General features: G+C 43.0%; 1 protein-coding gene across 7 annotated transcripts in view; it reads left to right on the top strand.

The window, feature by feature from the left end:
• The window catches only part of LOC143775494 (CDC42 small effector protein 2-B), an 80656-nt gene that overhangs the window by 26915 nt on the left and 31156 nt on the right, over positions 1–22585 (top strand). For 4 of the 7 annotated variants that reach the window (XM_077263686.1, XM_077263689.1, XM_077263685.1 and 1 more), the window contains 2 exons: positions 15088–15220; positions 15598–15696. In XM_077263686.1, coding sequence (XP_077119801.1) covers positions 15167–15220; positions 15598–15696 — 153 coding nt within the window. In that variant the 5' untranslated portion in view covers positions 15088–15166. Of the gene's footprint in view, positions 1–14625; positions 14906–15071; positions 15221–15597; positions 15697–22585 lie in introns of those variants that run through there. The other 3 variants (XM_077263690.1, XM_077263687.1, XM_077263688.1) reach the window with 2 other exon arrangements.

Below are 22585 nucleotides of genomic sequence, written 5' to 3'. Positions count from 1 at the left end.
ATCACTGAGGCTAACATCCTGACACACATCTTCCATCCAGTATCTTACCAGTGACCTTCTCACAAGAGGAACAGCGCTCCACCGGGTGTAATAATCCAAAGAAATCTTTATTTAGCCATATAGCATCAACAGCAACGTTTCGACCATATGCTGGTCTTTTTCAAGCATACAAACATGGCGGCAGGGGGGTCTTAAATAGTGTGGACACCACGCAGGGAGCCAATCACTACCAAGTACCTCCCTCATTACATCCTAGTACAGGATTTTGCTAAAAAACATTACAAAATTAGACATCAGACATTTATGTGCATCTAGGCTCAATATTACAATATCATTATCATTTCCATAATCTTATTAATCATTATAAAAACATATACTAACGCTTTGTTTTCACCTCTCTTCCATGGGTATATTATTGTATCTCTGTTACTATAGTAATGAATAACCAATACCTTTCCATTTCCTGGTTCTCCATATAGCCAATCGGTGCTCAAATCATCATTTAGCCAATCTAGTTGGTCCTTATATTAAAGCTATATAGCATACCCCAATCAGAATGTTTCTTATTGCTTAGCTACTCCCGCGTCATCTCTGGCCTTCACTGTCATCAACATCACAAGGCAGGCATTAGGAGCAGTGAAGCGCAAGCGCATCAGCGCCACCCTGGGATCGCATCTCGTCACGTGATCCGATTAGAGATACGCCCAGAGGTGACGCGGACCCGCGTCGCACAGCAACTGCATACATCAATACACGGCCCGGGAAATGTGCGTACTAGTGACGCGTCTCCTAGGAAACCCTCGCAAACGTCAGATCGGGCCGTGGAGCAGGGGCGCAGGCGTACCGCGTCACTGCCGTGTCTCGTCATGTATCCTCAGAGACACGCCCAGCCGCGACGCACATCTGCGTCTCCCAGCAACCACTCCCAGTGTCCGACGAGCAAGCCGGTTACCCAGGAAACCTATACAGACAAAAGGGCTCTATCTGGGAGGCCTAAATAGGCATATAGCTGCATTTTCACTAGATGATAAATCAAATAAATTCCCATACGATCTAGGGAGTAAAGGAAAGGAACATCCCTCATTATTCATCATAATTTCGATATAACCCAAGGTAATGCGTATTTTTAAACATATGTTGGTACATATACATAACACCATACAAAAAGTATACACCAAAACCTACATATATAAACCCATGTGAAAAAAAGCAAACAAACAAAAGAATAGGCCAACCACACAGGGGCAGTCGGGATTCAGGTGGGATATCATAACCAAAAGTAACCAACTTTCGATATCCACAAACAATCCTTGTTTTAATATATCAAAATATTCCATATTTTAATATCTTCATCCATATCCATCCTCCGACTGTCCCATGTGTGGCTGATCTAAAAAATAAAAATAATCAATAAAAATGTCAGAAATATAAAAACAATAAAAACACATGACGACTGCAGATATATCATCCGGGGGGAATTAGTTCAATGGGTACACAACTGAAGATTGAAATCTATATTTAAACCCCCTGGTTGTAGTGAACCCAGGGTATAGATCCATTTCATTTCTTTTGTCTTTAACATCTGTAGTCTATCCCCTCCCCTTCTTAGAACAGGAACACTGTCTATGACCCTAAATCTAAGTTGATTTACTGAATGTTTTTCTCTATAAAGTGTTTCGGCACCGGTAGTTCTGTAAGACCTGTTCTAATTGTGCTTTTATGTTTGGTGATACGGGCCTTCACCTCCATAGTGGTCTCCCCTACATATGTGAGACCACATGGGCAGGTGATCATGTAGATGACATAATTTGATGTACAGGTATATCTTTCTTTTAGGAAAAACTTCTTCCCTGTATGGGGGTGACAAAAGAATTCTCCTCTCAACATGTTATTACAACAAGCGCAACCAAGGCACGGGAAATTCCCGAATCTTGGTGCGCTTAGTGTTCTTTGTCCTGTTACTTTAGAAGTACCGAAATCGGACTTCACCAGTTTATCACCTAGATTTTTACCCCTCCTGTATGACATCATAGGAAATGATTTAAAGCCCGCCACTTGAGGTAACCCCTGTTGTAGGAGGGTCCAATGTTTCTTTATAGCACCACTAATTCGGTTACTTATTGAACTATATGTAGAGACGAAAGGGATGCGATCACAAACATTCCTTGTGGAGGTTTTCTTACGGACACTTTCTCTTGAAGAATTTAGGACCTTAACTTTGTAGGCTTCAACTCCTTTTTTAGGGTAACCTCTTGCTATGAACTTAGAGCACATGTCTTCCAGACGTAGGTCCACTAGCTTTTCATCTGACACAATTCGCCGTACCCTTAATAGCTGACTCCACGGGAGCGAATCAACCATCTTTCTTGGATGGTTACTATCAAAGGACAGTAAGCTATTCCTATCAGTATTCTTGATAAAAATGTCCGTTTTCAGTCTACCTCCTTCTTTGTAAACCAAGGTGTCTAAAAATTGAATCTGAGCATTCGACTGCACTAATGTAAATTGTAGTTCTGAATAAATTTCATTAAGACTAGTATGAAACTCTTCTAACTCCGACACACTACCCTCCCAAATTACAAAAATATCATCAATGTAGTGCCACCAAGCTCTGACGTGGCGCCAGAGGATGGAATGGTACACAAACCTGTCCTCAAATACCGCCATGTAGATGTTGGCATACGTGGGGGCCACATTGGACCCCATGGCGGTACCTCTCAACTGAAGGAAATACTCATCCCCAAACAGGAAAAAATTCCTCCTGAGGATGAGCTCCAACAGTGTGAGGACAAGCTGTGCACACTCTGGGGCCACGTCAGAGCTCGGTAGCGCACACTGAACAGCCTCAAGACCTTTATCGTGTTCGATTGACGTATACAACGATGTCACATCGAATGATGCTAAGATGGATGCATCAGATACTGTCAGTCCTTCGATTTTATCCAGAAAATCGCTAGTATCTCTCACAAAGGACTGTGCTGCCACAGCAAAAGGACGTAGCACTTTGTCCAGAAAAATAGCAGTTTTACTGAATAGAGAACCTCTCCCTGAGACTATTGGTCTCCCCGGGGGGTTAAACAGGTCTTTGTGGATCTTTGGTAACACATACAGCACAGGTATAACCGGTGCTTCCACAGTCAAAAATTCAGACAGCTTGTGATCAATGAGTCCCGTGGCCAAGGAATCACTGATCACAAGCTGTAATTCCTTCTGGAACCGCAGGGTAGGATTACATGACAATCTTTCATAAACGAGGTGATCACTCAACTGTCTGAGTATTTCCGCTTTATATTTGTGACTGTCCATAATAACCACTGCTCCGCCTTTATCGGCCCTTTTGATAACTATTGCAGTGTTATTAGCCAAATCATTAACGGCCTTTCTTTCGCTTACAGTCATATTTTGATATGTAGCAGGTCTATGTCTTTTTTAATTGACTAATTTCCTTCTGTACCAGCTCAATATAAGATTCAATAAAGTGATTTTTAACAGGCGGTTGAAACATGCTCTTATTATATAGGCCTAGTTCTTTCAGTGAAAAACCTTGTGTCGATTTATCTACAATAGTGTTCATAGATATATCTGAGAAATATGATGATAATCTCAACCTTCTAAAAAAAAGCCTGTAAGTCAATTTCAATTCCAAACCAGTCCGGATGACTGGATTGACAAAAAGATAAACCTTTTGATATAACTTTCAATTCAATCTCTGATAAGGTAATAGAAGAAATATTTACCACCAGTTCATGATCTTCTGTTAATGATTCTTCGTATTCCTCGTTCTCAATGCCATTGTCTTCCCTTGTCTCTGTTCTCTGGGATGACCTTTGTTTTCTGTGTTTACGACCCCCTCTCCGATTACGTTTCCTGGGGTGGTTTTGTCCATCCCGGCTGGTTCTAAAAAATGCGCTCCTCTGCTACCTCCTGCAGTCGACTCATCCGTAGAGTCAGACTCGGCCGTAGTGAAACCAAAATTCGAGTGTTTTCGTACCTGTGGCCTCTTCCTTTTTCTTGATGTCATATTCATTCCTTTGTTATTCTTAGAAAATTGGTTCGATCTTAACTGCCAGGCGAATACTCGACCACTTTTGTAGTCCTCCAAATCTCTGAACCACTTTGTTCTTTTAGTGGTCTCTATATCGGATCTGAATTTAATCAGGTTCTCTTCCGTTTTGGCTTTAAGGGGGCTCCATTCTTGAGTTGTCAGTTGTTTCATTAATTGATCTTCCCAATCGGCAATGTTTTTCCTAGTCATGTCCATCTCCTTATTCAGAAATTCGACATTTAACAGCATAATATCAAATGCGAACTTATTAGAGATTGCTTCAAATTTTGTGCAGAATTGTGTATTTTTTGGGAACAGGGTTGGCCTCAAATGTGGTCGCAACCCCCGTGGGATCCTCTTTACCTTATAGTATTCAGATAAGGTTATGGCATGGAGCTCAAATGAAATCAGCTTCCTTTTCTCATTATCCCACTTCCTCCTTAGCATATCAACAGTTGGTTTACTTAGAAACGTGGTGTCGGCATTAGAGTCAGACAATATTCGTGTTGCATCGTCATTAGTATAAGAAAAAGTTATGGCCATATCAGAGTCACCCATCTCTGTATTAGTAGTACCTTCCATCATGGTGGTTCAGGTGCACGTCAGTCTGGGTCCAATTCAGCAGACAGAGTTATAGAGGTGGCTGACAGCACTCACTCATTCGGGCGCTCGTTCCATATCCAGGGAACCCTCCTGGGTAAAGCATCAGTATTCTCACAGAAGAACAGCGCTCCACCGGGTGTAATAATCCAAAGAAATCTTTATTTAGCCATATAGCATCAACAGCAACGTTTCGACCATATGCTGGTCTTTTTCAAGCATACAAACATGGCGGCAGGGGGGTCTTAAATAGTGTGGACACCACGCAGGGAGCCAATCACTACCAAGTACCTCCCTCATTACATCCTAGTACAGGATTAGAAGAGTTTCATACTAGTCTTAATGAAATTTATTCAGAACTACAATTTACATTAGTGCAGTCGAATGCTCAGATTCAATTTTTAGACACCTTGGTTTACAAAGAAGGAGGTAGACTGTAAACGGACATTTTTATCAAGAATACTGATAGGAATAGCTTAGGCTAAGTTCACACTAGCGTTGTGCGCCGCTGCGTCGGCGACGCAACGCACAACGCACACAAAAACGCGGCAAAACGCACGCAAAAACGCTGCGTTTTGCGACGCATGCGTCGTTTTTTGCCGAAAATCGGACGCAAGAAAAATGCAACTTGCTGCGTTTTTTTGGTCCGACGCTTGCGGCAAAAAAGACGCATGTGTGGCACAACGCAACACCAAAAAACGCATGCGTCCCCCATGTTAAGTATAGGGGGCGCATGACGCATGCGTCGCCGCTGCGTCGCCGACGCAAACCCGACGCACATTAGCCAAACGCTAATGTGAACGTAGCCTTACTGTCCTTTGATAGTAACCATCCAAGAAAGATGGTTGATTCGCTCCCGTGGAGTCAGCTATTAAGGGTACGGCGAATTGTGTCAGATGAAAAGCTAGTGGACCTACGTCTGGAAGACATGTGCTCTAAGTTCATAGCAAGAGGTTACCCTAAAAAAGGAGTTGAAGCCTACAAAGTTAAGGTCCTAAATTCTTCAAGAGAAAGTGTCCGTAAGAAAACCTCCACAAGGAATGTTTGTGATCGCATCCCTTTCGTCTCTACATATAGTTCAATAAGTAACCGAATTAGTGGTGCTATAAAGAAACATTGGACCCTCCTACAACAGGGGTTACCTCAAGTGGCGGGCTTTAAATCATTTCCTATGATGTCATACAGGAGGGGTAAAAATCTAGGTGATAAACTGGTGAAGTCCGATTTCGGTACTTCTAAAGTAACAGGACAAAGAACACTAAGCGCACCAAGATTCGGGAATTTCCCGTGCCTTGGTTGCGCTTGTTGTAATAACATGTTGAGAGGAGAATTCTTTTGTCACCCCCATACAGGGAAGAAGTTTTTCCTAAAAGAAAGATATACCTGTACATCAAATTATGTCATCTACATGATCACCTGCCCATGTGGTCTCACATATGTAGGGGAGACCACTATGGAGGTGAAGGCCCGTATCACCAAACATAAAAGCACAATTAGAACAGGTCTTACAGAACTACCGGTGCCGAAACACTTTATAGAGAAAAACATTCAGTAAATCAACTTAGATTTAGGGTCATAGACAGTGTTCCTGTTCTAAGAAGGGGAGGGGATAGACTACAGATGTTAAAGACAAAAGAAATGAAATGGATCTATACCCTGGGTTCACTACAACCAGGGGGTTTAAATATAGATTTCAATCTTCAGTTGTGTACCCATTGAACTAATTCCCCCCGGATGATATATCTGCAGTCGTCATGTGTTTTTATTGTTTTTATATTTCTGACATTTTTATTGATTATTTTTATTTTTTAGATCAGCCACACATGGGACAGTCGGAGGATGGATATGGATGAAGATATTAAAATATGGAATATTTTGATATATTAAAACAAGGATTGTTTGTGGATATCGAAAGTTGGTTACTTTTGGTTATGATATCCCACCTGAATCCCGACTGCCCCTGTGTGGTTGGCCTATTCTTTTGTTTGTTTGCTTTTTTTCACATGGGTTTATATATGTAGGTTTTGGTGTATACTTTTTGTATGGTGTTATGTATATGTACCAACATATGTTTAAAAATACGCATTACCTTGGGTTATATCGAAATTATGATGAATAATGAGGGATGTTCCTTTCCTTTACTCCCTAGATCGTATGGGAATTTATTTGATTTATCATCTAGTGAAAATGCAGCTATATGCCTATTTAGGCCTCCCAGATAGAGCCCTTTTGTCTGTATAGGTTTCCTGGGTAACCGGCTTGCTCGTCGGACACTGGGAGTGGTTGCTGGGAGACGCAGATGTGCGTCGCGGCTGGGCGTGTCTCTGAGGATACATGACGAGACACGGCAGTGACGCGGTACGCCTGCGCCCCTGCTCCACGGCCCGATCTGACGTTTGCGAGGGTTTCCTAGGAGACGCGTCACTAGTACGCACATTTCCCGGGCCGTGTATTGATGTATGCAGTTGCTGTGCGACGCGGGTCCGCGTCACCTCTGGGCGTATCTCTAATCGGATCACGTGACGAGATGCGATCCCAGGGTGGCGCTGATGCGCTTGCGCTTCACTGCTCCTAATGCCTGCCTTGTGATGTTGATGACAGTGAAGGCCAGAGATGACGCGGGAGTAGCTAAGCAATAAGAAACATTCTGATTGGGGTATGCTATATAGCTTTAATATAAGGACCAACTAGATTGGCTAAATGATGATTTGAGCACCGATTGGCTATATGGAGAACCAGGAAATGGAAAGGTATTGGTTATTCATTACTATAGTAACAGAGATACAATAATATACCCATGGAAGAGAGGTGAAAACAAAGCGTTAGTATATGTTTTTATAATGATTAATAAGATTATGGAAATGATAATGATATTGTAATATTGAGCCTAGATGCACATAAATGTCTGATGTCTAATTTTGTAATGTTTTTTAGCAAAATCCTGTACTAGGATGTAATGAGGGAGGTACTTGGTAGTGATTGGCTCCCTGCGTGGTGTCCACACTATTTAAGACCCCCCTGCCGCCATGTTTGTATGCTTGAAAAAGACCAGCATATGGTCGAAACGTTGCTGTTGATGCTATATGGCTAAATAAAGATTTCTTTGGATTATTACACCCGGTGGAGCGCTGTTCTTCTGTGAGAATACTGATGCTTTACCCAGGAGGGTTCCCTGGATATGGAACGAGCGCCCGAATGAGTGAGTGCTGTCAGCCACCTCTATAACTGTCTTCTCACAAGAGGGTCAGACATATATGTAGCTGCACCTCGATAATTATATGGCCTGGTGAAGCCACTATTTATTATATAGGTATCTGAACCACACATGACAAGCGCTTTATGGTTTGTCCCCCCAATTTCCTCATAGTTTGTAAGCTTGTGAGCACGGCCCTCACTCCTCTTGGTATTTGTTGCATTATGTGTTACTCTGGAATGGTTTGTATTGTCTGCACAAGTCCGCTCTGAATTGTGAAGTGCTGCTGAATATGTTGGTCCTATTGAAATATAAAATAATAATACAAATATTAGGCACCTGTTTGGTACAGAAATGCATAGCCTCCAAAAATATAGGTGTTGCTATTGTGCATAACTGACACAAGAAACGGCATTTTTCGACCAGAGTTGTGCCTGTTATAAACACATCTTGCCAACGTGAGCAATTAAACTTATTCTCACATTGCGTCTGTGAAGGTAGCCTACAATATACAGCCAGAGCTGTAACATTCCCATAGGACCTCATTCATCAGATGGAGGCCTAAAGTGTGTTTTCGGCCTCCTTTTTGCAGGTATGTGCTCACATACCTTTTTGTTTAACTCTATAGGAAAGTATTGTAGACTTTACTTTGGGCTACTGCAAAGAATCTCGCAGCGTGCAGTATATTTTTCTTTACATTGAGTCTTTATAGTGGACGGATGCTTCAACCTCCATCCTGACACTGGCCAGTGTCGTGTGCATTCCTATTAAGCGTATGCGCCCGACAGTGGCCACGAGCATAGTGTGTACCCAGTCTTACTCGGTTTATCCAAAACCTTTACATTATGGACCGCTGCTTCGCCACCTCTTTAAACATGGAACAATATACAGAAATTAACCAGTCATTATATATGATAGAATCCGCTAAATATGGCGGAGTAGCAATTATTGGAATACTTGCGATCAATTTAGCTTTCTTTCTAAACAACCCTTATCTATACCTGATACGAAAATAAAATTGCAATTTCCTTTAAAACACCTTTTGAGGCAATGTTCAATGGGCATATTTCACAGCTCCTATACGGACTACAATGGCAGGACTAATTTTGGGTGTCCTGAGCCAGTTACGGCCTTGTATGTGCCTCTGAGGTTGTAAATTCGGGTGTCGAAGAATTGCAATTTGTATATTGACTATGAAATATGCCTGTCTGAATGAAGGGTGTATATCAGCCGTACAATATATGCCTTGCATAGGGGCGGGCATATCATTGGTGCAACTTGGACAGATGACCCAAGGGGTAATGGGGCCCATTATTACATTTAAAACATGTGGAAATTCTGCATTATGATGAGCTATTGAACGGCAAAGGGCCCATATAATATTCTTGCACAGAGGCCCTTTTTTCTGTGTCTACCAGTGGCCCAGTGCATGACCGATTACCATGCATTTTTAAGTGAAAAATTAAACTCTTAGGTTTGGACTAGTGATGAGTGAATATACTCGTTACCCGAGATTTCCCGAGCACACTCAGGTGTCCTCCGAGTATTTTTTAGTGCTCGGAGATTTAGTTTTCATCACCGCAGCTGAATGATTTACATCTGTTAACCAGCATAAGTACATGTGGGGGTTGCCTGGTTGCTAGGGAATCCCCACATGTAATCAAGCTGGCTAAGAGATGTAAATCATTCAGCTGCGGCGATGAAAACTAAGGGTTTGTGCACACGTTGCGGATTTTGCTGTAGATCTCCAGCGGATTTGACGCTGCAGATTCGCAGCAGTTTTCCATGAGTTTATAGTACCATGTAAACCTATGGAAAACAAAATCAGCAGTGCGCATGCTGCGGAAAAAATCATGCGGAAACGTAGCGTTGTTTATTCCGCAGCATGTCAATTCTTTGTGCGGATTCTGCAGCGGTTTACACCTGCTCCTCAATAGGAATCCACAGGTGCAATCCGCACAAAACCACATAAAATCCGCAGTAAATCCGCAGGTAAAACGAAGTGCTTTTTACCTGCGAATTTCTAAAAACAGGTGCGTAAAAATCCGCAGAGGTTCCATCTACGTGTGCACATAGCCTTAATCTCCGAGCACTAAAAAATACTCTGAGGACCCCCAAGCATGCTCGGGAAATCTCAAGTAATGAGTATATTCGCTCATCGCTAGTTTGGAGACATGGTATCGTGACCGCACTGCCAGCACTCGGCCCATCCACAGAGAACCAAAGGCTGCGTGATTGTGAAACAAATTTGTCTGACACTTGGCCACTGCTGTGATCAGTGGTTCACCCGCGTGCAGCCAGTTACATTTAGTGTGAATTTGCGCCCTGTAGATTTTGTTACAGAAATTTTCACAATTGATTATTGGCTTGATTCATGTGAATTGGGTTTGTTACAGATAAATGAGACAGTTGTAGAAGTTTCTGCAACAAAATCTGCATCTTGAAAATTCACTCTTGGGCTGTGTTTCCGCTTACCATAATTGCTGTGGATTTGGAAACAGATTTTTGGATAAAAAATCTGCAGCATTTTACAGTAGTGGGGAAAATGTGTGAAAATTCAGCTTTTAACCCCTTCATGACCCAGCCTATTTTGGCCTTAATGACCTTGCCGTTTTTTGCAATTCTGACCAGTGTCCCTTTATGAGGTAATAACTCAGGAACGCTTCAACGGATCCTAGCGATTCTGAGATTGTTTTTTGTGACATATTGGGCTTCAGGTTAGTGGTAAATTTAGGTCGATAATTTCTGAGTTTTTGTGAAAAAAAAACGGAAATTTGGCGAAAATTTTGAAAATTTCGCAATTTTCACATTTTGAATTTTTATTCTGTTAAACCAGAGAGTTATGTGACACAAAATAGTTAATAAATAACATTTCCCACATGTCTACTTTACATCAGCATAATTTTGGAAACAAATTTTTTTTTTGCTAGGAAGTTATAAGGGTTAAAATTTGACCAGTGATTTTTCATTTTTACAACAAAATTTACAAAACCATTTTTTTTAGGGACCACCTCACATTTGAAGTCAGTTTGAGGGTTCTATATGGCTGAAAATACCCAAAAGTGACACCATTCTAAAAACTGCACCCCTCAAGGTGCTCAAAACCACATTCAAGAAGTTTATTAACCCTTCAGGTGTTTCACAGCAGCAGAAGCAACATGGAAGTAAAAAATGAACATTTAACTTTTTAGTCACAAAAATGATCTTTTCGCAACAATTTTTTTATTTTCCCAAGGGTAAAAGGAGAAACTGGACCACGAACGTTGTTGTCCAATTTGTACTGAGTATGCTGATACCTCATATGTGGGGGTAAACCACTGTTTGGGCGCACGGCAGGGCTCGGAAGGGAAGGAGCGCCATTTGACTTTTTGAATGAAAAATTGGCTCCAATCTTTAGCGGACACCATGTCGCGTTTGGAGAGCCCCCGTTTGCCTAAACATTGGAGCACCCCCACAAGTGACCCCATTTTGGAAACTAGACCCCCCAAGGAACTTATCTAGAAGCATAGTGAGCACTTTAAACCCTCAGGTGCTTCACAAATTGATCCGTAAAATTGAAAAAGTACTTTTCTTTCACACAAAATTTATTTTAGCCTCAATTTTTTCATTTTCACATGGGCAACAGGATAAAATGGATCCTTAAATTTGTTGGGCAATTTCTCCTGAGTACGCCGATACCTCATATGTGGGGGTAAACCACTGTTTGGGTGCACGGCAAGGCTCGGAAGGGAAGGCGCGCCATTTGACTTTTTGAATGGAAAATTAGCTCCAATCGTTAGCAGACACCATGTCGCGTTTGGAGAGCCCCTGTGTGCCTAAACATTGGAGCTCCCCTACAAGTGACCCCATTTTGGAAACTAGACCCCCCAAGGAACTAATCTAGATTCATAGTGAGCACTTAAAACCCCCAGGTGCTTCACAGAAGTTTATAACGCAGAGCCATGAAAATAAAAAATTATTTTTCTTTCCTCAAAAATGATCTTTTCGCAACAATTTTTTTATTTTCCCAAGGGTAATAGGAGAAATTGGTCCCCAAATGTTGTTGTCCAGTTTGTCCTGAGTACGATGATACCCCATATGTGGGGGTAAACCACTGTTTGGGTGCACGGCAGGGCTCGGAAGGGAAGGCACGCCATTTGGCTTTTTGAATAGAAAATTAGCTTCAATCATTAGCGGACACCATGTCGCGTTTGGAGAGCCCCTGTGTGCCTAAACATTGGAGCTCCCGCACAAGTGACCCCATTTTGGAAACTAGACCTCCCAAGGAACTAATCTAGATTCATAGTGAGCACTTTGAACCCCCAAGTGCTTCACAGAAGTTTATAACGCAGAGCCATGAAAATAAAAAATAATTTTTCTTTTCTCAAAAATGATTTTTTAGCCCACAATTTTTTATTTTCCCAAGGGTAACAGGAGAAATTGGACCCCAAAAGTTGTTGTCCAGTTTCTCCTGAGTACGCTGATACCCCATATGTGGGGGTAAACCACTGTTTGGGCACATGCCGGGGCTCAGAAGGGAAGTAGTGACGATTTGGAATGCAGACTTTGATGGAATGGTCTGCGGGCATCATGTTACGTTTGCAGAGCCCCTGATGTGCCTAAACAGTAGAAACCCCCCACAAGTGACCCCATTTTGGAAACTAGACCCCCCAAGGAACTTATCTAGATGTGTGGTGAGCACGTTCAACCCCCAAGTGCTTCACAAGTTTACAACGCAGAGCCGTGAAAATAAAAAATCATTTTTCTTTCCTCAAAAAAGATGTTTTAGCAAGCAATTTTTTATTTTCACAAGGGTAACAGGAGAAATTGGACCCCAATATTTGTTGCCCAGTTTGTTGTGAGTATGCTGGTACCCCATATGTGGGGGTAAACCACTGTTTGGGCGCACGTCGGGGCTTGGAAGGGAGCACCATTTGACTTTTTGAAAGCAAGATTGGCTGGAATCAATGGTGGTGCCATGTTGCGTTTGGAGACCCCTGATGTGCCCAAACAGTGGAAACCCCTCAATTCTAACTTCAACACTAACCCCAACACACCCCTAACCCTAACCCCAACACATCCGCAACCCTAATCCCAACCCTAACCCTAATCCCAACCCTAACCACAACTGTAACCCCAACACACTCCTAACCCTATCCGTAACCCTGACCACAAGCCTAATCTTAACCCTATTTCCAACCCTAACTTTAATTCCAACCCTAACCCTAAGGCTATGTGCCCACGTTGCGGATTCGTGTGAGATTTTTCCGCACGATTTTTGAAAAATCTGCAGGTAAAAGGCACTGCGTTTTACCTGCAGATTTACAGCGGATTTCCAGTGTTTTTTTGTGCGAATTTCACCTGCGGATTCCTATTGAGGAACCGGTGTAAAACGCTACGGAAACCGCACAAAGAATTGACATGCTGCGGAAAATACAACGCAGCGTTTCCGCACTGAATTTTCCGCACCATGGGCACAGCGGATTTGGTTTTCCATAGGTGTACATGGTACTGTAAACCTGATAGAAAACTGCTACGAATTCGCAGCAGCCAATCCGCTGCGGATCCGCTGCCAATCCGCTGCGGATCCGCGGCCAAATCCGCACTGTGTGCACATGCCCTAACCCTACCCCTAACCCTAGTTCTAACCCTAGTTCTAACCCTAGTTCTAACCCTAGTTCTAACCCTAGTTCTAACCCTAGTTCTAACCCTAGTTCTAACCCTAGTTCTAACCCTAACCCTAGTGGAAAAAGAAAAAAAAAAATTCTTTTTTTATTATTGTCCCTACCTATGGGGGTGATAAAGGGGGGGGGGGGGTCATTTACTATTTTTTTTATTTTGATCACTGTGAGGTTTTATCACAGTGATCAAAATGTACATGGAACGAATCTGCCGGCTGGCAGATTCGGCGGGCACACTGCTCATGCGCCCGCCATTTTGGAAGATGGCGGCGCCCAGCGAGGAGACGTACGGACACCGGGAGGATCGGTAAGTATGAATGGGTGGGGGGGGGTGGATCGGAGCATAGGGGGGTGGATCCGAGCAAGGAGGGAGCGGACAGGAGGACGGGGGAGCGGGCAGGCGGACGGAGGGGACCGGACCACATAACGGAGGACTGGGGACTAGATCGGTGGGTGTGGGGAGGGGGGGGCAGATCAGGTTTTCCAGCCATGGCCGATGATATTGCAGCATCGGCCATGGCTGGATTGTAATATTTCACCACTTTTCATAGTGAAATATTACAAATCGCTCTGATTGGCTGTTGCACTTTCAACAGCCAATCAGAGCGATCGTAGCCACGAGGGGGTGAAGCCACCCCCCCTGGTCTAAAGCACCACTCCCCCTGTCCCTGCAGATCGGGTGAAATGGGAGTTAACCCTTTCACCCGATCTGCAGGGACGCGATCATTCCATGACACCACATAGGTGTCATGGGTCGGATTGGCACGGGTTTTCATGACGCCTACGTGGCGTCATGGGTCGGGAAGGGGTTAAAGCCTGTTTTTGATGGATTTTGATGAGTTATCAGTATATCTAAAAATTTGAAAACCCTGAAAAGTGTAAAATAAACTAAATGAAACACATGATGCTTCAGCTCTATTTCACCGCTGCTAGCTGTGACTCCACGCCGGGCACAGTGCCTACTTTGATGTTCAGTCCCATTTGACCTGCCCCTGAGTCTGTGGAGAAATCTGTAGCAAGATTTGCAAATTTTTTGCTAATACCCTAAAACACAGTGGGGCAGAATCATCAAAATGTTTACGCCAGAAAACTGTCTTAAAAAGTCAACACTTTTTGCGCAACCCAGAATTGAGCAAAAACGTTTGTTGTTTTCAAGCCTCTTTCAGACAGCTCCTCCCAATTTGCTGCTTATGGCTGCACGCCCCTCAGTAAACACCTGTCTTAATGATTCTGGGCTAGTTTTTATTATACACCGCCATTTCAGGCTCTAGGAGGCTGTTATGTGATCTGCAGTTACAAAGTCCTGAAAACTGTCTCCTGACAAGATGCTACTTTTTATTATTATTTTTTATTTTTTTTAAATCCCTCCCGTCCGGAGACCTTTCAAAGGCGTTTTCACGCACATTTGTGAGTTTTATTAGCTGTTCTGGTTTTACACCCCTTACCTTGATAAGTTGCAGAGTGGGGAGAATTGAACATCCGAGCTTTTTCTTTTATTACAATATTGTACAGATGACATTTAGTCTATGCGTTGGTAATGTATTGACAAGTATCATTGATTTACTTTCCGGAGTGTCTCTTCCGGATAGGTTTGTGGTTATAGCATCACACTGGCAGGAAGAAAAACCTCTCTTGAGAGCAAACGACTTCCATTAACCCCTGCGAACAATGACTGAATTTCTGTTCTGCTTCAGTTGCTGCATTGGAGAGCAGCCGCAGCCGGTAGGTTTAAAATTTCACTTTTCTTCGGGTGAATTCTAGGGTCAGATTTTGTAAAACTGTGCTTTATTTAAAGAATGTTCGCTTAAGTGATTACAATATTTAAACCATGAGACATCGGTTCTGATGTCCTTTGCTGTTCTTGGTGACACCATGCTGTGACTTTTTTATATTTTTGATGTGTATCTACTTTGTGTTAGGTCTAAAGATCAACTCTTCCCATGTGCTTTGCTTTTGCGATTCATGTACAAGACTTTAATGGAGCTGGTATCATAAAACAGTAGTAAAGGGAATGGGCGGCAGGAAATGTCACTTCACTGTGAACAAATGATAAAATCTATGTCCCAATGACAGATGCTTGTTTTCTATCATTTTTCCAGAGGCGCAGGAGGATTGATAGAAGCATGATTGGTGAACCGATGAATTTTGTACATACTGCTCATGTAGGATCAGGAAATTCCAATGCAGGGTTTGCAATGGTAAGTAAAATACAAATGCTCAATAAGTGCTCTGCACAAGGGAATGATTTTTGTGTTCTTTTTTCTTTGGAGGGAGGGGAAATTATTGCTAAACTTGTGAATACTATTGATAAAATGAATAAAAGAAATTAGTTGTTGCATATGTGATCGGGATTGGCATTGGGGGTAGCAACCTGGGCAATTGTCCAGAGCTCCTGCACCCCTGGGGAGGCCCTAGCGTCTGCAGCAGGAGCTAAACTGATGGCCTTGAGAGAGTAGCTTCCAATGTGGAGTCTGCTTCAGGACCTTTGGTGACATCACTGAAATGTGGTGTGAACTGAACAGGAGATGGACTGATCTGTGTATACACATGTTTGTATGTATGTGCTTGCTTAATGTCTATATGTAAGTGCTCAGTGTCTACGTATGTGTATCTAGCATCCATTTATAAATCCCGAATGCACAGACAAAAGTTCATTGGTGTAAACCTGTCGGCAATCGCACAATGTATGAGCAAAATGCTACTCATTCATCGGGTGATTGGGATGTTTATGGCAGAACAAGATTCATTGTTCTCAGCAGCACACCGTCAGTGTAAACTGCATATAAGCTGCTAATACGATTCTGTACAGGGACAGACTGATCTACTAGTGGCTTGTAAGGAGGCCGATCAACAAAATTGAAGTTGTTCGGCTTTTGTTTATCATGCTCGTTAAACGACCTGAACTCGATGCATGTAAATGCAACGTGGATGATGCACTATGTCCGCATTTAGGGCCCTGCTTTAAACTTTTGCCACTTTGTCTAATACCTGACCTGCTTGTGATACATGAAATGTGTTAATAGTCATGCATTTTAGAATATGGATAGGTTGCAAGTGTAGGATCTTTAGTCAGGGGAAACGGCTTATTATATTGGTATGTGTGGAATCCATATTCTGCCACTACACTCCATTATATAGATACGATCATTTTTACTTTTTTTTTTTTTTAATCCTTGCGTGTGATGGCAGATATTTTTCTATTCACTAGCCCAAAGATCCTCAACGAGGCCTAGTGAGGCCACACCTAAGAGACCATTCTTCCTCTTCGGCTAACATAATAATTTAAAGGAAACCTATCAGCAGGATTGTGCACAGTAACTTACACACAGTCAGGTCAGCGCCATTATACTGATAAAAATGATACCTTGGTTGATGAAATCCGTCTTGTGGTTGTTTAATCTTTATTTTCAGTTTTGAGTTAATCGTATGCTTGTGATCCAGGCCGGGTCTGTGGGGGAGTCTTCATGTGATTCTCTGATCAGCTATTAATGATGCAGACTGCTGACAGGTCACTGATTCTTCACTGACCTGTCCCTAGTATGTATAAGGAATATCTGTACATAATGAAGAAAAAAAAAACCCTTCAGGCAGGTGCCAGCCGAGGCACCTGCGATGCAGCATAATCACATGTTTAATGTACCAATAACAAATGTGGTAGATGTTGTTCAGATAGGAAAAAAAAAACACATCACTGCGCTGCGCAGGCGGCATTATCTTGGAGGAGGATTTTTTTTTTCTTCTCTAGCAAGATGGCGCCGCTTGTGCAGTAGCAGCTATTGAATCACCTTTATACACAGATAGCTGCTACTTCACGGGCGTCATTTTAAATTTTATTTTTTTCCTATCTGAATAACATCAACCACATTTATTAATGGGACATTACACATACAATTCTGCAGAGCAGGTCCCATGGCTGGCCCCTGCCTGCAGAAGGGTTTTTTGAATACCTAATCAAAGCACCAAACGCCCCCTCCCCTTCCAGGCCTGCCCAGAGCACAGGCATATCATTAACTCAAAACTGAAAATTAGGATTTAAAAACAACCACAAAATGGAAGCCCCCCCCCCCTACTTTACGTAGGGAATATAGGGGGGGTCACATGGCCACACGGCCTCTAGAGCTGATTGGCTAATTTTGGTTGCTATCCAAAAGGGTATTTTTGGTATTTATATTTAATATTTTATTGGGTAAATCCGGCCCCAATCAGCTGTCTTGGCGGTCTTTTAACGGCTGACAATTGGCTGTCAGTGCGTTGCCTTGCGGTCGCCGGGATATTTATGGCCAGGTACAGGCAGGTTTCAACCATTGTGAGGTACCGTGTGAAGAAAAGAAGACCCCACATTTCAATGGAGAACCTACTGCAGCAGGTCCTTGCGAGAGCAGCTGAAGATGACGGTGCTGCATGGCTTATGTCTTGTCTCACCTCAAAGCCTGCTACTTCGGCTCCGGAAGGCGTCTCCCATCAGCCGGATCCCAGCTCTGCAGCCCCTGCCTTTACCTCCGTTGTCTCCGCCGAGCCACCGCGGCAGCGCCAGAAAAAGGAAGCCCAGGACCACTTATTCACCGTCACCGGCATCTCCCGCACTCAGCCATCCTTCGCTGGAGAGCAGCAGGAAGTCCCGCCTCCCTCCATCAAGAAGGTCCCGGAGCCCATCGCGTGATACCCGGCGACGTCGCGAGAAGACGCCGCCCACGTCATCAAGCGGCGCCGGAACAACCGGAAACAGTCGCGGCCGGAAGAGTCTGTCGGTGAGAGCGCCAGTTTCAAATACCGGCTCTCCTCACTCAGCGGCTGCGGGCTTTGCCTTACCATCTACTTCCAGGATTATGCCAGCACACGCTCAGGACCCGGAGTTCCTGCCTGCCTCATCCACGCAGGTGCGCTCGCCTAACATGGAGAGCTCGAGCGCAGGCTGCGCAACTGAGACGCCATCTGAAAACCGAAGCACTGGAAGGGGTGAGATTGTTGATCCTCATTTATCTTTATTTAATTGTGATTTAAAGCGCATTTTTCAGAATGTACTTTCTGAGGCCTTAAGCGGCGCTCTTACTTCTGGTTCCCATCCCACCCCTCCTATAGATCTGTCTGCATCTGTCCCTAAGAATGTTTTTAAAGAAGCTTTAACGTGCGAATTATCTCCGTTAGGATTCCATTTGAGTTCCTCCACCAAGGAACTTATTTGGAACTACCATTACGTGGACCTGTTTTCTTTACTTCCTAGAGAACAGCCGAGTAAGATAGACAAAAAAGATGACAAGCCTGATTCAGAGGATTCCAAACGTGCTTTTAAATCTTTCAACAATTGGTTACAGGCATTTGCTATTTACTCGGCTGTCCTTGGTGAGAAGTCACCACATCTGTGTAGCAAATTGTTCCAACACATAGACATTATTTTGGAAGCTTATCGCAATTTCGGCGGAGTTGCTTGGCTTCATTACGATGAGGCCTTCCGCCAAAAGCTAGCGGTTCATCCTGAGGTCCACTGGGGTAGTAAGGACGTGGGTTTATGGTTAAATTTAATGCTCCCTCAGAGACATTTTTCATCCAGATCCTCTTCTGCTCCCGTTACTAAGAAAGGCTTCTGTTTTGCCTTCAATGAATCTTCTTGTAAATGGAGCTCCAATTGCCGCTTTCGCCATGAGTGTTCCTTTTGTGGGAACACGCACCCCGCTTTCAAATGCTTTAAAAAGCAGTCAGCTACATCCGTGTCAAAGGAGTCTAATGGAAAGAGCACGGACACCAGTGAAAGTGGAAAATATGGTTTCATGGTTAAATCAATACCCAGACCGAATGAGCAGTAGCCTGCTTTTTAACGGTTTTTCGTTTGGTTTTTTCGTTCCCCCTTTCAGAGGGACTGGATGCCAAATTGTTGAGAATTTACATTCGGTCGCTCTTTATCCTGAGGTGGTAGTAGATAAAATTAGGAGTGAGTTGGATCTCGGGAGGGTAGCTGGTCCTTTTTCCTCCCCACCATTTGTCAATTTTAGAATTTCTCCATTAGGTGTTGTGCCGAAAAGAGATCCTGGTTCTTTTCGTCTTATTCATCATTTGTCCTTTCCTGCGGGTTCCTCTCTGAATGATGAGGTTGACAGTTCAGCCTGTTCCGTATCGTACTCTTCTTTTGACAAAGCTGTTGACATTTTGCGGCATTTTGGTCAGGATGCCTTATTGGCAAAGGCTGACATTAAATCTGCCTTCCGTCTTCTTCCCGTTCATCCTGACGGTTTTTCCTCATTGGGCTTTCATTTCCACGATTGTTTTTTCTTTGATAAATGTCTTCCAATGGGTTTTTCGTTATCTTTTTTTTACTTTGAAAGTTTTTCTTCTTTTTTGCATTGGGTTTTGGAAACAAATTCTCCTGGGGCGGGCATTTTGCATTATTTGGACGACTTCCTGTTTGTAGGCCCCTCTTCTTCCCCTGAATGTCTGGAGACGTTGAATTCGTTTGTTGATCTGTGTAGACATTTTGGCGTGCCTCTTGCTCAAGAAAAGACCGTTTTGCCTTCTACAACAATTGAATTTTTAGGCATAATTCTAGACTCCTCTGCTATGGAATGTAGACTCCCTGATGAAAAAATCACCAAACTGCGTTCTGCTCTATTTAAATTTATTTCAAAACCAAAATCTACCCTTAAAGAGTTGCAGTCTTTATTGGGCCTTCTAAATTTTGCCATCAGAATCATTCCAATTGGCAGAGCATTTTCACGTCGGCTTTATGACGCCACAAGAGGCATTTCTACTCCTAATTCCCATGTACGTGTCGTTTCTGCTTTAAAGGATGACGCCAGGGTCTGGCTGTCATTCCTTTCTGAGTACAACGGTATATCTTGCTGGCAGACGCCCTTCACTTCTGCAGATTCTCTGCCATTTGTGTTCTCTGTTCAGGCCTGCACGGGCTGCGGCATTTTATTTTTATCACATTGGATAACTCAGGATTGGCCCCTCGCTTGGGTCTCTTCTGGTGTTACTAACAACCTGTTGGTTTTGGAGCTCTTTTCCATTTTTTTAGGTATCTCTGTTTGGGGTCACCTTTTCCAGAACTCCAGAATTGTCATCCTTTCTCTTGACCCTGGTGTGATTTTCTCTATCAACACCTTGTCATCCAGAAACAAATGGGCAGCGAGCATTTTGAGACATCTGGTTCTGGCCTGCCTTAGGCAGAACATTTGGCTTAAGGCAAGCTCTGGCAGAAGTAAATTTCATTCAGCAACTGATGCCCTATGTGCACATCATTGGTCGTCTTTTCGTTCGCAGGTTCCAGAGGCGGATATGGAAGAAACTCCTTGCCCTCTTTTAATCTGGGATGTGATCTCGGTTTGATCCCGCATTTTATTAAAGAATCATTGTCTGTTAGATCATGGGCCAGCTACTCGGCCGCATGTTTCAGTTGGCTGAATGTTTGTAATTTGCATTCTTTTAACCCTAGAATGGCTGACGCCGTAGCTGGCTTAAAATTTTCTGAGGCTTTAGTTTTTCAAGGTTTATCCTACTCTGCAGTGTCTAAATATTTAGCGGGTGTGTCATTTTTTCTCAAGCTTTTCGGGGAATTGCCATTAACCTCATTTTTTCCAGTTAAACAGTTCTTAAAGGGCCTTAGGAAATGCACTTTTCAACCCGACACCAGACGGCCTATTTCTTTACCTCTGCTTAAAGAGTTATGCTCGGCCCTAAGCCAAGTTTGTTTAAATTTTGAAGAAACATTATTGTTCCACACAGCATTTTGTTTGGCGTTTTTTGGGGCTTTTAGAATAGGCGAATTGGTTTCTGCCAATAAATCTCATCCGTCTGGTCTTAGGTTGTCCGACTTAAGGTTATTTGATGTTTTTTTCACACTATTCATTAGGAAATCTAAGACGGATCAGCTAGCTAGAGGGACAACTATCAAGATTGTCTCTTTTCCTGATCCTTTCATTTGCCCTGTTTTTCAAATAGGGCGTTGGTTACATGCCAGAGCAATTGCTGAGGGACCGTTGTTTATTCATAAAGACGGTTCACCTGCTACAGTCTTCCAATTTAACTTTATTTTGAAAAAATGTCTAAAAGCCATTGGCAAAGGTCATCTCCGAGTCTCCTCTCACTCGTTTCGGATTGGTGCTGCGACTGAAGCTTCTAGGGCTGGCCTCTGTGATTCGCAAATTAAGAAAATTGGGAGATGGGAATCAGGGAGGTGTTAAGCTTTATGTACGTCACAATTTATATGATTACTAATTTTTGATTTATTTCAGGTCCGGTAGTAGTTTGGATAATCGGTCATTCTTTTATTTTCTGGGCACAGAGACGAGCTTCACAAAGGTTTTATACGGAGAATTTGTCCTTCGACCCATCATTGGTCCAAATTTTCTGGCATGGTGTCCGTGGACTAAGTTGGTATAATTTAAATTTTGAGTTTCAGCACTGTATTGCTTTGTTTCCTTTTCCTGATTTAGTAATCTTTCACATAGGCGGTAATGATCTCGGAAAATCCAGAACTCTGGATTTGCTCGCTAAAATGAGAACTGATATGGTTAATCTTAGGCAATCCTTTCCGCTTCCGGGTTTCGTATTTTCCGAGATCATACCTAGGTTGTTATGGCAATCCCCTGATTCCAGCTTTATGGATAAAATTCGCAAGAGGGTGAATAGAGGCATGGAGAAATTTTTTCCTTTAATTAATGGTTTTTCTTACAGGCACCTTGAGCTTGAAGGTTTTTTACCTGGACTTTTTCGGCAAGATTCAGTTCACTTATCTAACATTGGTGTTGACATCTTTAATCTTGATATGCAGAGCATAGTGGAAAAATGGCTGTGCGGTGTGGGGGGGCCTCGTCTCTGAGTCGAGGCTCGTGGGAAAATCGCCCAGTCTCTGGGTGGATGGTTTGGTGGTTTATGGAATATTGGTTAATTACTGGATTACTTATTTGGGTTTGTTTGTTATGACATTTTATGAGTTCCCCAAAATAAACATCACGGCCTTATTTTCCACTATGTAAGCTTTGTCGTGTATTTATTTATGTATGAATGAGGCTTGTGTTGCCATGGAAGCCCCCCCCCTACTTTACGTAGGGAATATAGTGGGGGTCACATGGCCACACGGCCTCTAGAGCTGAT

Source organism: Ranitomeya variabilis, chromosome 5 (assembly GCF_051348905.1).
Source record: "Ranitomeya variabilis isolate aRanVar5 chromosome 5, aRanVar5.hap1, whole genome shotgun sequence".
In the NCBI taxonomy this organism is placed as follows: Eukaryota; Metazoa; Chordata; class Amphibia; order Anura; family Dendrobatidae; genus Ranitomeya; species Ranitomeya variabilis.
Note: the sequence above shows the minus strand (reverse complement) of the source record. Positions and strands in the feature narration are given on the sequence as shown.